The 12,708-nt window shown below is 34.8% G+C and overlaps 2 protein-coding genes across 6 annotated transcripts in view; both read left to right on the top strand.

The window, feature by feature from the left end:
* hth (Meis homeobox homothorax) overlaps window positions 1-12,708 on the top strand; it is a 349,085-nt gene that overhangs the window by 107,128 nt on the left and 229,249 nt on the right. For all 5 annotated transcript variants that reach the window (XM_073073576.1, XM_073073577.1, XM_073073574.1 and 2 more), the window contains exon 7: window positions 12,264-12,390. In XM_073073576.1, coding sequence (XP_072929677.1) covers window positions 12,264-12,390 — 127 coding nt within the window. The remainder of the gene's footprint in view (window positions 1-12,263; window positions 12,391-12,708) is intronic.
* Window positions 1-12,708, top strand: part of Bmp-2 (bmp-2 protein) — a 312,520-nt gene that overhangs the window by 274,008 nt on the left and 25,804 nt on the right. The gene's annotated exons all lie outside the window — the stretch shown is intronic.

Here is a 12,708-nt window from a genome sequence, read left to right as displayed (position 1 = left end):
TATCACTACGTTCGATACATTCTGATGAGCGTTGTCGCGTTTCAAATTAATAACTTCCTACTATATTCCGTTTGATTCAATTACACGTTTACATTTAATTATCGTGGAGCCAGTAATTATTATCGGCAATCATTTATAATCCTTATTGAATCGTTAGTAGTCGAGGGCGGTAGTGATTAGCGGTTTGACGTACGATTGTGCTCTTTGGTGGTCTTAGGTTGGTATTAGCCTAGATAATTACTTCGTAATGTATTGGTTTCTCATAAAGTAATTTTCAAATTATTTCCTTTGTTGAAATAATAAAATTTGCATGAGAGACGATATACGTCGAAAATTTACAACTGTTTCGAACGAATTCAAAAATGTACCGAAAGTTTAGTTTTAAAAATCAAAGTTATTTTGTCTACAAAGTCTACAGGTGCGAGAGTAACAATAATTATTTTACCTATATTTTCTAAATTTAAAGTACATTTTGATTTATTGGTCTGAAGAGCCTTTTAAAATAAAGATAGAGCAACTTGAAAACAGCAGTCTGACTGTGCCAGCAGAAAGAGCAGCGTAATGTGCCCAGCGGGACGCCTGACGCACCAGCGTTGGTCCAACCCTTGCGATGCAGAGATCAATTACTTTGCATTTATTGTTGCAACTAATATAATGGTTGGTGTCGTTTGTCTTTGTGTATGTAATGCATTAAAAAACAATTTCTGTAACAATTTTTGTAATCAATACTCCAACAATTTATGCATAATCTGATATATTTTCAATCAGATTAATTTGATTCTTTTTCGTGCATTATTGTTTACATTCGGTACATTTCTATTGAAGAGATGTTTCAAAGTATTGGGGCAAATTTTTTAGTATTTTAGTATCATTTATTTCATTATTGCTTAAACATTAGAGTTTCGCCTTATCACTTTGATTTTCCTGAGCTTTTACAAGGCTTAGTGTTTACGATTCTTTTACAAACCCATAATTTCGAGTATTTGCAAAACGTGATCATTGGATCGTGGTAGCCCCTACCAAATGCAGGGTTGGAGAAAGAAATGCCCCAATATGTTTTCTTTCACACGTTCCCCGAAGGGTTGGGAGTGTGGCGGTCTCTGGTTTCATCACAATGGGAACCCGGCCCCGTTGTTATTACAACACAATTACTGCTGATTAGCCATTGAATTTGATTTCTGGAGCCCATTCTAACGTGTTTGGATAGGTATGTAACGAGCGGAGATGCTTATGAAAATATCTCATTGTTGAAGTAGATCATGAATTTGAATTGGAATTTTAAGAATGGAATTTTGTTTTGTTTGAACGTATTTATGATGCTTGTTAGTATGAGTCATTAGAAAATATTTTTGAAGTATGAATAGTTGTTACACAAGGAGGATGCGAAAAGCAAGGTTAACTTGTAGTTATAATCAAGATGTTATCCACAAAATTAAATTAGACAAAACGGTAAAAATGGTAACAAGACAAAACCAGATTTAGATAAAAAAAACAGTCCAGATTGCGAAGATACGCTTAATGATAGCGGGTGGTAATAAATACGAGTACCAGGGCGGCATGAACGCAAGGAGGTGCGATCGCAAGATAGCAGTAAAGGACACTTTGATTGAACGGACCGGACAGCGGAGATAAGGCTACACTATTTGCATATTAAATGAGGCTATATTAATTTTCTTAGTCGCTCCAGCTTAGCGGACGAAAATAGCATAGTACAGGTATGCAGTCCTGGTGGAATTGATTCTCATCTGTTGATTAAGACGCTAGTTCTACTAGTGCAGGGTATCCTACGTTTTGTAATTTAGTAACTAAATTAACTTTTAAAGTTAGTAAGTTTCTAATATTTTATCAAAATGACTGGTAATTGAAAAGTCGTAAATAAGTTTTGGCTAATTTTTTATATTGATCACTATGTTTGAGAAGTAATGCTGCTGCTCTCATGCATAATATGAGTCAATTCTTATTTGAAGTTGTTTTATCAGTTGAATAAATAAATAATGATATAAAATACTGGACCAAAATAACACGTAAATGTGATTGAACTCGCTCTCGAACTCTGACAGAATATAAATATATTAAAATCACGTAACAATATTTAAAATATGACACGGCGAGATCTTGTTAACAATTTATACTCATGTTTTTTTCATTTTGCGTTTCTGTATCTCCAGCAACGTAGTGGCTACGTAGTTTGCATACAACCTCCTTTATTTTCTGAGGCCCGTGTAGGCATGATCCTAGTAAAATCGTAAGGCAGATTTGTTTTTTATGCACGAGCAGTTTGTCCTTCTGACAAGTTGGAGCAGTAAGACTGCAGTGGTAACTCTGGAGCAAGAGGCCTACCTAAATTAGATTACATAGCAGCGCAACTTTGCTGCTATGAAGCAAAAATAGAACTGACAGTTTTTTCTTCTAGTGTAACTTTACGATACCACAGATGGGCTCCCTGATGAAAAGTAGTCACCTGCACCTTATTAAAAAGCCCTATGTTATCATTCCAGGAAAATCTACGGCTATTGCCCCTGTTCCCAAAGCACAGTTCTAAAAAGTTAAAGTATTAGTCATCAAAACAAAAATAGTACTTAAAATACACTAAGCTCTATTTCTCACACTAGCATGGTTTTAAATCGCTATATTAGTTTTAATTAAGGACTTGTTTTCAATTTACATATCGATGCGACATTGCGTTGCTCGCATTCCCTTGATGAAGGCGGAATGTCTACAGTTAGGTCCACTGCTAAACATATTTTCATTAATTCTACTCTTAATTTCTTTAAGAACGGTTCATTAAATATAGAAGATTCGTCACATTATATTTGACAACGTTAATCTTTGTTCGAAATTTGAGTGTCTTTTTTGTCGGTTTTTTTAACAAAAAATCAAGCTACGTTTGATTAGAGATACAAAAGTAACCGTACATCAATTATAATGATTTGACTAGGCATTTTATTTAGTTCACTGATACGTGAAATGGTTTAAATTCACGAGCCGTTGCGTTCTAACAAGTCGAGGTGCTAACAAGTGTTCTGATAAAACCTTTATTTAATATTCTACTAGCAAATGCCAATCAGTAGTTATCAGATCTCTTATAACTGTCGCTTCGTATAAACCTGCTGGCGATACCGGAGCAGCTGAATTTTAAACAGAATTAACATTTACAATGCAACCGTTTGTTTGGGTTCGATTATAGATAAGTACTATTATAGGTGCATATATAATGGTGATAGAATCCTTCCTGGTTCGATGATGGTACTATCGCCATCAATTCTGACTTATAGAAATGTAGCACTGCTGTGTTCTGGTCACGTATGTAGGCTTTTATGAGGTACGAGTATATCAGCGTAGTCCTCAGGAATAACTTTGGAAATATGTAATTTCCGATCATTATTTATGATAAATATGAACAGAAAACTGAACTACATTGTATGTATGATTTTCAAATCACGCGTAACTGTGATCCGCTTCATTTTGTTGTTTTTAACGATTTTTATATTTTTCATTTCTTTCTATATCTGTTATTTGTATGTTTATTGTTCTTTTACAAACTTTTCTACACTTAATCACACTTTCTAATACCTTTCGCAAATAGCTAGATTACGTGGTACAAGCAAAGTCGATTTTCAATCAATATTTGATTGAGAAATCGCATGTTCCAGACGGTGGGAAAAAACTGATTGCAATTTCAAATCCATTTCATTTTGAGTTTCGCCAATTGCAAACAGACTGATTACTTTTTACTTTTGGATGTTTAGTAATCATGTTTTCGTGAACTAGCTTCTTTATTTGGTGTTGTCTGTATGATCCATCGTATGTAGTTTTCGATTTTCATATACCTAGAGATCGTTTAAATTTATGATAGGAGGAAGGCAATAAAGGCTTTCGGTAATACTCCTTTATAATATTTATTATAATTAGAATGACTAATTTAATAATAAGTAAGGTTATTATAATATAAATTGTGTCATAATGTCAATCGCTATAGTTTGACCATTTAAAAGACAACAATCTTCAAAAATCCTTTATATTCTTGTGTCATAATGTGACGTCAGAGGGATTACGGACGGACGGAAAAGTGATTTATAAGTTTACAGATAGACAGAACTGATTTTATTTATTTGTATAGATATAGTTAAGTAAACTGAGAATAGTTAATCTTAAAATGATTCACGATTTGATATCGTTGTGAATTGGGTCACGAAACTAAACGAAATCATTACAAACACTTCAAAATTGATATGCGAAAAATGATAAGAATTTTTAATTCTAACTCAAAATGTAAACTAAACTTTAGTTCGCTAAAAATAAGGATCATGTGAGAAATGTTAGCACTTTGTTACCGCCTTTCCCATAAGTTCGACGACCCAGAGGCGCCATGGACCTACTTATAATTATCATCACGGGTCGCCATAAAACTATGGTGACATTATGGGTAAAGATTAAAAGACGATAAAATACGACCTTGAATAAAGAATTAGATGCGACATTAAATAACTGATCCGGGAAGTAAGTTGTGTTAAGTTAAGTTATGGCGGTCAAATATGGACACGGTAATAAATTATATTGGTGTATCATTCACGCATTCATAAGTTATTTTTTTATTAATAGGCTTATCCAAAGGAGCCGATTTTGATATTATATCTTAGCAAAGATTTATGTTGTGTATCATTAATGAAAAAAAAAAGATTTTGATTATAATATATTAATGTCGAATGTCATTCTTTGATCCACAATATTTTTGACCAGTTCTCTTAAGCTCAATTTAGGTACACGTACCTAATATTAGAGCTATATTTATTATTTCTTAGTAATTTATTGCAAATAGATTTATTTTTCAATAGCTTTGATTTTGTTAGGTATTTTTTTTAATAGAAATGTAATATTTTTGAAGAAAATAATATTATGCCACTTTTTGTTTTTCTACGTCTAAATAAATTCAAAACCAGGCTTTATATTTTCATCAATGGAATATTGTTCCGTTATTTAAACGTGGAACACGTTTAGAACAACAGGCTGCCGTCAGACGCACTGCAATGAATTCAATTCAAAACAATTCATAAAAAGAACAATGGAAAGGGTTGGAAACGTTCCGCGCTTTTTGAATTATTTCGATTTTGGAACAACGCGTGCGCGCGATCGAATTTCGGCGCCAGGTGGGAAAAGATGGCGGTTGTAGGCGTTTTGTTAGTGCAAACCGCACTGTTTAGATAAGTCATTTATAAATATAATTTTATTCTCATATTTTTATATGCTTTTTAAATTGCTAAATTTTTCTAGGCTTTCAAAATATTGGGTTTAGAAATAAACATATTTTAGTCTGTGATATACCTATTTTCTTAATTTAATAAGCAGGGAGAATGAAAAATTTTGGCAGAATTATTTTTAAAATAAAGATATAATACCGCGTTTTAATAGAGAAATAATTAGGAGCCATTTTTAGTAATTTATGAGTGAAATCCACCCCCTATCATCAAGATACGTCTTAATAAGAGAGAACAAGGGCAGGCGACTTCTAAAACACTGAAAACAAAATAAACGAAGCCAAAACAAAAGAAGGTTACATTAAGACGTATGACCGCTCTCAAGATGACACAATAGTAAACTCTCATTTGGGAGAATTAATGGTAATGGAAAAGTCGGGTCGCTCCCCCTTCTACCCCTTGCGAGGGTCGCACGGACTGGACATTTGTGCGCGCTTGCCAATGTTCTTATCGACAACGTACACTTCTTGGACGCTATGCCCGCCTGGTACTTCATGTTAAAATTACTAGGGAACACGGCTATTGTCGGGGTCAAATCTAAATATGGGAAAATAAGCAGAAAAATAATAATTCAATAACATATTTATTACTTAATTCTTATATCAGTGATTTTAGGTTTGCTTAAACTAATTTGGAATTAATTTAGATATAGGATGTCAGCGAAAAAAATCTAAGACTATGGTCCAAGGCAGAATGCCAATAAACTGTATTTCATATTTTTAAAATTTAATATTTCATATTTACACAACACTAAAAAGACTAATTACATTAATATGACATACCCACAATGAAAATAGATGTGACATTAGTGCCAACAGAATAGATCCCCAAGCAACACCATGTACTAGGTGCACATAAGTAGGAACAATTCGCACTATTTCGTTCCCATGAAATGTGATACAGCGCACGCGACGCTCGCGACACCCACTTTTGCGATTGTTTATTCAATTATGCGACACTGAAATATTAAATATGAAATTGGATAATATTTCGTATATTGTAATTGGAAATATGATAAAGTTGTAAAGAGACCCTTTACCTGATTGAACTGCAATAATACTCGTAATATAAAGTGAAGATCACTATGTTCCTTATTTATGCGCAAGTATAAATTGCATAAATAGTATTGTATAGAATTATAAATCTATTCAGATGATAGATCGTCAAGGAGTAGACGGCTTTATAATAACGTCTGTTTAACATTTTTCATAAGGAAGAACGCCAGATATGTTTAAAAATACGCCTAAAAGCAGAGCTTGGCACAATTATTATAAGTCAGAATAAAAGAACTCGAAAAAAACGGTTATCATAACGTATTTAAATTATTATATTGCATCTTCTAATTCTGATCTGTTGATAGTAAGCAAAATCTTAGTAAATGAACCTTTACTTCACTTATTCCATGTTACCATACAACTCCTATTAGAGCATTCCCACGACAGCCGACACGCGCCGCTCGCCGTGTGAAGCGGGCGTTTTTGCGATTATCGCACGACTACGTTAATTAGACGGGGATGTGTGCCACGCCTTATGATGTATCGGTTTAATTATAGGATCGTGTGTAGGAGCTGTAATTTTTATAATTGTCGATGTGATTGCGTCTTGGAATAGATTATTAATATATGCATGTGTGTGAATGTTCCTATCTTTACAGTGAAAGTGGGACAATTTAAAATTACAAAAAATATTCATAAGTTTGACTTATGAATATTTTTTGTAATTTTAAATTGTTTTCTTACTTTTACAAATTCTAGATTTTTGTATTTAAATTTCTATATTAATAAAATATTAAAATAATTGTAACAGACCGTCATTTCAAAATAAGTTATAAACTTTCAGTATACTACCGCGCATGGACAATTGGACATCATTCATTATAGTCCTCAGGATTGACAATGCACCTGTATCTGGATCGGCTTTAGGTAGGAGGTGTTCTCTATGGAGTTGATTACAGATGTCCATGGGCATGACCACTTAGATACCACCGGATGGACTGCATGGTTTTTGTTACTTCCATCTTATAAATATAGCGGCCACCGTAATATCTACTCTGTAAAAAAAATAAGTGAGATTCAAGCGGTAGAGCCCTATGGCAGACGGACAGACATCGGAGGCTTAGTAATACGGTTCCGTATTACCCTTTGGTTAGGGAACCCTAAAGACATACATAGGTATGTGGCAACAGACCCAAAATTCCCACAGAGATGAGGTCACAGACCGCAAAAAACTTTCTCCAAATCGCACACCGCCACGCCCCCGGGAACGAACCCGGCACACAATGCCAAATTACTACTTCGCAAATGGATCCCCGCCTATACGCGGTTGAGATGTTCAATTTGTGTAGGTAAAATATATAAATATTTTATTTTTTATCTGTATTTATAATCTCAAGCGGAGACTGACATTCTTAACATCTTATATTTACCGCGAAACGTAGCAGGAAAATTTGCCTAATAACTTTTTAATCTCCATGACTAAGATACTAACGGTTGTGTCAAAGATTTTGCATTACGCATAATTATTCTCAGTATCTACATGATTTTGTAAATTAATTTTGCAAGTTGATAAATGTTATCTTAAGATACTTAATCGTTATTTAATTGTTCCTGTAACTCATTTAATCATTAGCAGTATAATTGACAATAAAGTTATTAAAAGATGAATGCAACGCATCAAATTGATTATAAATAGTATATAAAAAATCTTAGCGTCTGTCTGTAACTATTTTTATATGGATATGTCAATGTTTTATTAAAATACAAAAGTAAAAAATATAGTTTGTTATCATCATCAGGATTCATGTGGAACTTCTATTTAGAGTTGGTCGTAGAAAGCATCAAGTGGAATACATACCCTTTTCTTTCTAAAGAAAAAAAGATAATCAATTTGAAATGCTCCTAAAGTTCGAGCATCTGCTATTCGAAATTCGAAAACCAATCGCGTGTCTATGGCACTTTGTTTTTCGAATCGTCAAATTACGATCAAAGGTGTTATTCGTTATTCCATCGTTAACCAAATGGCGACTGACATATTCGCTAACGATATAAAATACCCCAATGGCGTGTAAACAGAATTATAGTAATGGCGTCGGTGCAGCGGACTGCGGCGCTGATACGCGGCTGCGGCCAGCCAGTGTTAGCTTAGTAATAAATAAATTAATAATGTATTTTTTTATTATATTTGAAAAAAATACCGTTCTCGAAAATACTTACCTATTTAGTAGCTTGTTCTGAAAGGGTTTTCATACCCTACGTTTGAATATTTTAAGCCTTTGGCTATTTCACGTGTTCAGACATCTTTCATTTAATATTGCCTAGTCTATAAATACAAAAGACTTAAGACTAACAACCATAATTCAATATTATTTATGTAGAGTTTCATGTAGACAGACATATAGACAAAAAACTCCCAGATCCAGTGCGACAAATATATTTAATATTTTCGTATAAGTCAGTATTTCGTCGTACCAGTAGTGGCATGGCAGTCAGACCGTATCATGACCGCTCCACAACATGACTAGTTTTAAATAAAGTCCTTAGAGTCTTCACCAACTGCTTAACATCAGTTAAACAATGCTCTTATAGCACAGTCGCATTAGCCGCAAGCCGCAGCCGCAAGCCGCATGCGGTAATGACGTCGCCCGAATAAGTCATGTTGATTCTGACATATGGCGCGAGTGTGAACACATTAGCGCTCCTGCTTCCTGTTTGGAAGGATATTTGAAAAAATAAACCGAACCATTCAATTATGGAATGTTTTAAACAAACCTATGTCGAATAATAAGAGGGCTGGTTCTGGAATTTTAAAGATGGCTGTTAGTTAAAAAAAAGCAACGAAATGTTATAAAGTTTAAATAAAGTTAAAAAATATGGCCCAAACATCAAAAAAAAAACATTGCACATGTAGTCTAGAATAATAATATACGAATCTATGAATAATTTACTGCAAATAAGTTGCAATAAGTCGTAACGTCTTGCTATTTTGAACTAATCGAATAAAATGTAATTAAGCTTTTTAAAATGCTATTTTATTCAACCTGAATAACTTCAGACATAACTCCTAATAACACTATTGAATTCAATCAGGCTGAATTAAAAAAAAGCTCTTAAACCGTTATCAATGTTGCCAATTCCACGCCAATTCAAATAATCCGCGGGAGCATGTGTTCGATATTCAAATTGGGGAATAGAGCCAGCGTCAGGTTCTGATTGGTGTAATTGAAAGTGGCGGACATCTGTTCCGAATACAATAATATAGCATAATACCGTCTGCTCCGTTTCTTTAATGATTATTGAAATTGCCAGTCGCAATACGCGCGGTCTATTTTTGTAGACATTCCTGGCCATAGAAGGATCACACTACCGGCGTTTTAAACGCTGCGTTTTCTTGTTGATTTTATATGTTTATGACATTACTGATTCTTCTCATTCAGAGAGGAGATCCGTGCCCAGGAGTGGGACTATATTGGGTTATTGATGAAGACATTACTTTTAAGGGAAAAAAGGGTCTATTCTTCATAATGCTTATCATACAAATGCTCATAGTATATATTTGCTTACGTTTAAATTTGATAAATGTTGGTTTATTATTCAAAATATTTATTCACCAAACATAACAGAGTCAATTTTGACCATAACTGGATCAATTTAAAAGTTTTTTCGCTGATTGCAGGCAGTGTTACATTAGATTTTAAATGTCACATAAGAAATTTGAACGCGTTCTGTTATATACCTTACAGGTAAACAAATAGGAATTTTATAACTTATTTTAAGTGTAATAAATAAACGAAATTTAAACACGCAAATTTAATTAGCGGAAGGAAGCAGGGGTACGGCAGCAATATAAATTAGCGTGAATTTTTAATTAAAACTCGGTGAAGGCATTTGAAATTAGCTGCAAGAACATTAGCTCTAATCCTCGAGATATTCAATTAACCGTGCGGCCATTATTTCAATTAAAAACAATCCGGTGTCGTAATGATCGTTAGAGCACAGTCAATTTTACGATACATGAATAACAATTAAAGCTGTGTTTTTTCGGTAATTACGACACGAATTGTGCGCCGAACGGGCGGGTATCAATCAAAACTGTATTTAGGCGCGAGGCAATATGTCAGAGCACTCCAAATAACTGTTCTTAATGTGATACTCCCCTTGGCGATCGATGTTACGCCATTTTGTGTAGCCGCGGTCGATTTTAACGTAGATTTTGTTTCTGCTACAAAAATACTTCCTGAAATACTTTTTTCCGATAAATTTATTAGCCTGATAACGCCGGGATTACGCACTGATAAACGGATTTGATTTATCAAGTGTATGGCGAAATAATATAGTATTTTGGGTGAGTTAATGAATTATTGAGGGCAACGGCACGAAGATAGTTGTATCTACGGAACTATTGGTGATGAAGTTATACGCAGTTCAGATGCTTAGTAAAGCTTTCTCTCTTTAAGCTGACTAGCTTAATCATTGTTCCACTATCGGATTCGCTATCGGATTCATAAATTGAAGGGATTTTTGGGGTTCTTTAGCAATTCTTGGATTGGATTGGATTGGATTTCAATCCAGATGGAAGGAATGAACAAATGGACCAATAATTTAGACAATATATTTATTATATCTATCTATCGAGATCTTGAACATGAATAAACGACAATCCTTGCGGCGCAGTGATTACCATACCAGGCTACGTTGTAACAGATTTCAGCTTCGATTCCTGTCTAAGCCAGATATTTTGTAATCTTTCCTTGTCATCTAAACCTGGTTATTTATGCTAACAACCACAGCGACACCTATATTGAAATTTACTCTTTAAGATAGATAATCAATTATCAGCCATAAATTACTCAATCGTAGCTTATACCACGACGATTTCTCCACTATTTTTAACCATTGAATAGAGGTTAGATCCAGCGTTAGAATGGGTAGATGCGAGCACTTCCCAACGTCCGTGTAACGTTGCGCGTTTAATGAGGCGCGCGCGCACGGCAGGCGGCCATTACGCAGGTGCCTTGTCGCCGGGTAATGGCCGGAGCGGGATCGCTAACGATACGCTACATCGTTATCTACTTTCGCTGGTTGCGAATCAACAGCTCTTCCTTAATGGAGTTTGCCAAGGTAACACTCTAGTGCCCAAATTGTAGCTGTTTGATTTCTGACTGAAAATTCAAGGTTTTCTTTTGGTTAGATAAAGGTCTTATAACTAGAAAGATTGTAGTAAATTAGTTGAGGACTAATTGCCTCTGGAATAGTGTATAGAGTACTTCAAGTCTAGTAATAGACACAATAAAACTGAAAGTCCCTATGAAAATACTTACGTAAACAAAAGGTCTTGCTTAATACAAGCTACTAAATGTAGTTCATTTGGAGACAATGCAAAGAGACACAGAGAGGAGTCGTTACGTTGATGATATTATTGTTAGCGGGCTCACTCACCTAGATAGACTGGAGGTAACTGTGACAAGGAACAAAAATGCAATTACAAGCCACGAACAATGGTTGGAACTCCGTAGGGATGTGTGGAAAGATTCTAATCTTAGATTAACATATGAGTTACAATATTACAATTCAGCCTCTTACAATTTTAGATGATGTTTGAATAATATTTTGAATAATCAAATAAACTGAATGGATTCTGCACACATTTAAATACTCGTAGTTTCCTGGAAGTTTTTGGCTACGAAAGTAACCAAGATATAAGGGTGATATTTGACTAATGCTGGTTAAACCTTATTAGTCAAAAGTTATACAGTTCATCAAATAGTAAAAACGTTTTTCATTTTTAGTACCTTATTGTCATTTTAGTATAGCTACGCGTCAGTGTTTTTTTTGTGAAAAAAAGAATATGCATCAGTTTTCTTTGTTGGGAACAGTGCTTACGTCCAAACATCTATTTGATCAAATAATAGGCCTCTATATCAACCAAATATTATCAACAGTAAGGAACTACCAACATTTCTCCATGAGCAAGTACCAGGCAACCATAACACAGCAACACGATTGTCAACAGAGACCGCCGTCGTCCTCTCTGTCGTACGGCGGCGCGGTCAACGACGACGTGCGCTCGCCGGGCTCCGGCGGCACCCCCGGCCCTCTCAGCCAGCCACCGCCGCAGACCCTCGACGCCACTGATCCAGGTACGATGCTCTTTATTATCCACAACTATGCTAGTCGTTCAGTCAGCTTTGAAGTAGAAGTCTTGAAGGTGATAGAATTCTTGATGAAACCACCGTCTCACCTATTTCTGCATATTAACAGCAGTGTTAAGCGCTGCTGTGTTCTAGTTTGATGTTGAAGTAAGGAAGATATACTATTCCGAGGTCCTCTAACTTAATCTTCGAGAATTAGAAGATAGAAGTCCAATATTAATGTATGCAATGCATTTCTGATCGCCCTCAGATAGAAGTCCAATATTATCTGAGCTTGATAAGACATGCTTGTTTGCTACTTCTGTA

Source organism: Epargyreus clarus, unplaced genomic scaffold (genome assembly GCF_041222505.1).
Source record: "Epargyreus clarus isolate Ecla_fem2 unplaced genomic scaffold, WU_Ecla_fem_2.2 ptg000006l, whole genome shotgun sequence".
In the NCBI taxonomy this organism is placed as follows: Eukaryota; Metazoa; Arthropoda; class Insecta; order Lepidoptera; family Hesperiidae; genus Epargyreus; species Epargyreus clarus.
This window is presented reverse-complemented; position numbering and strand designations above follow the sequence as displayed.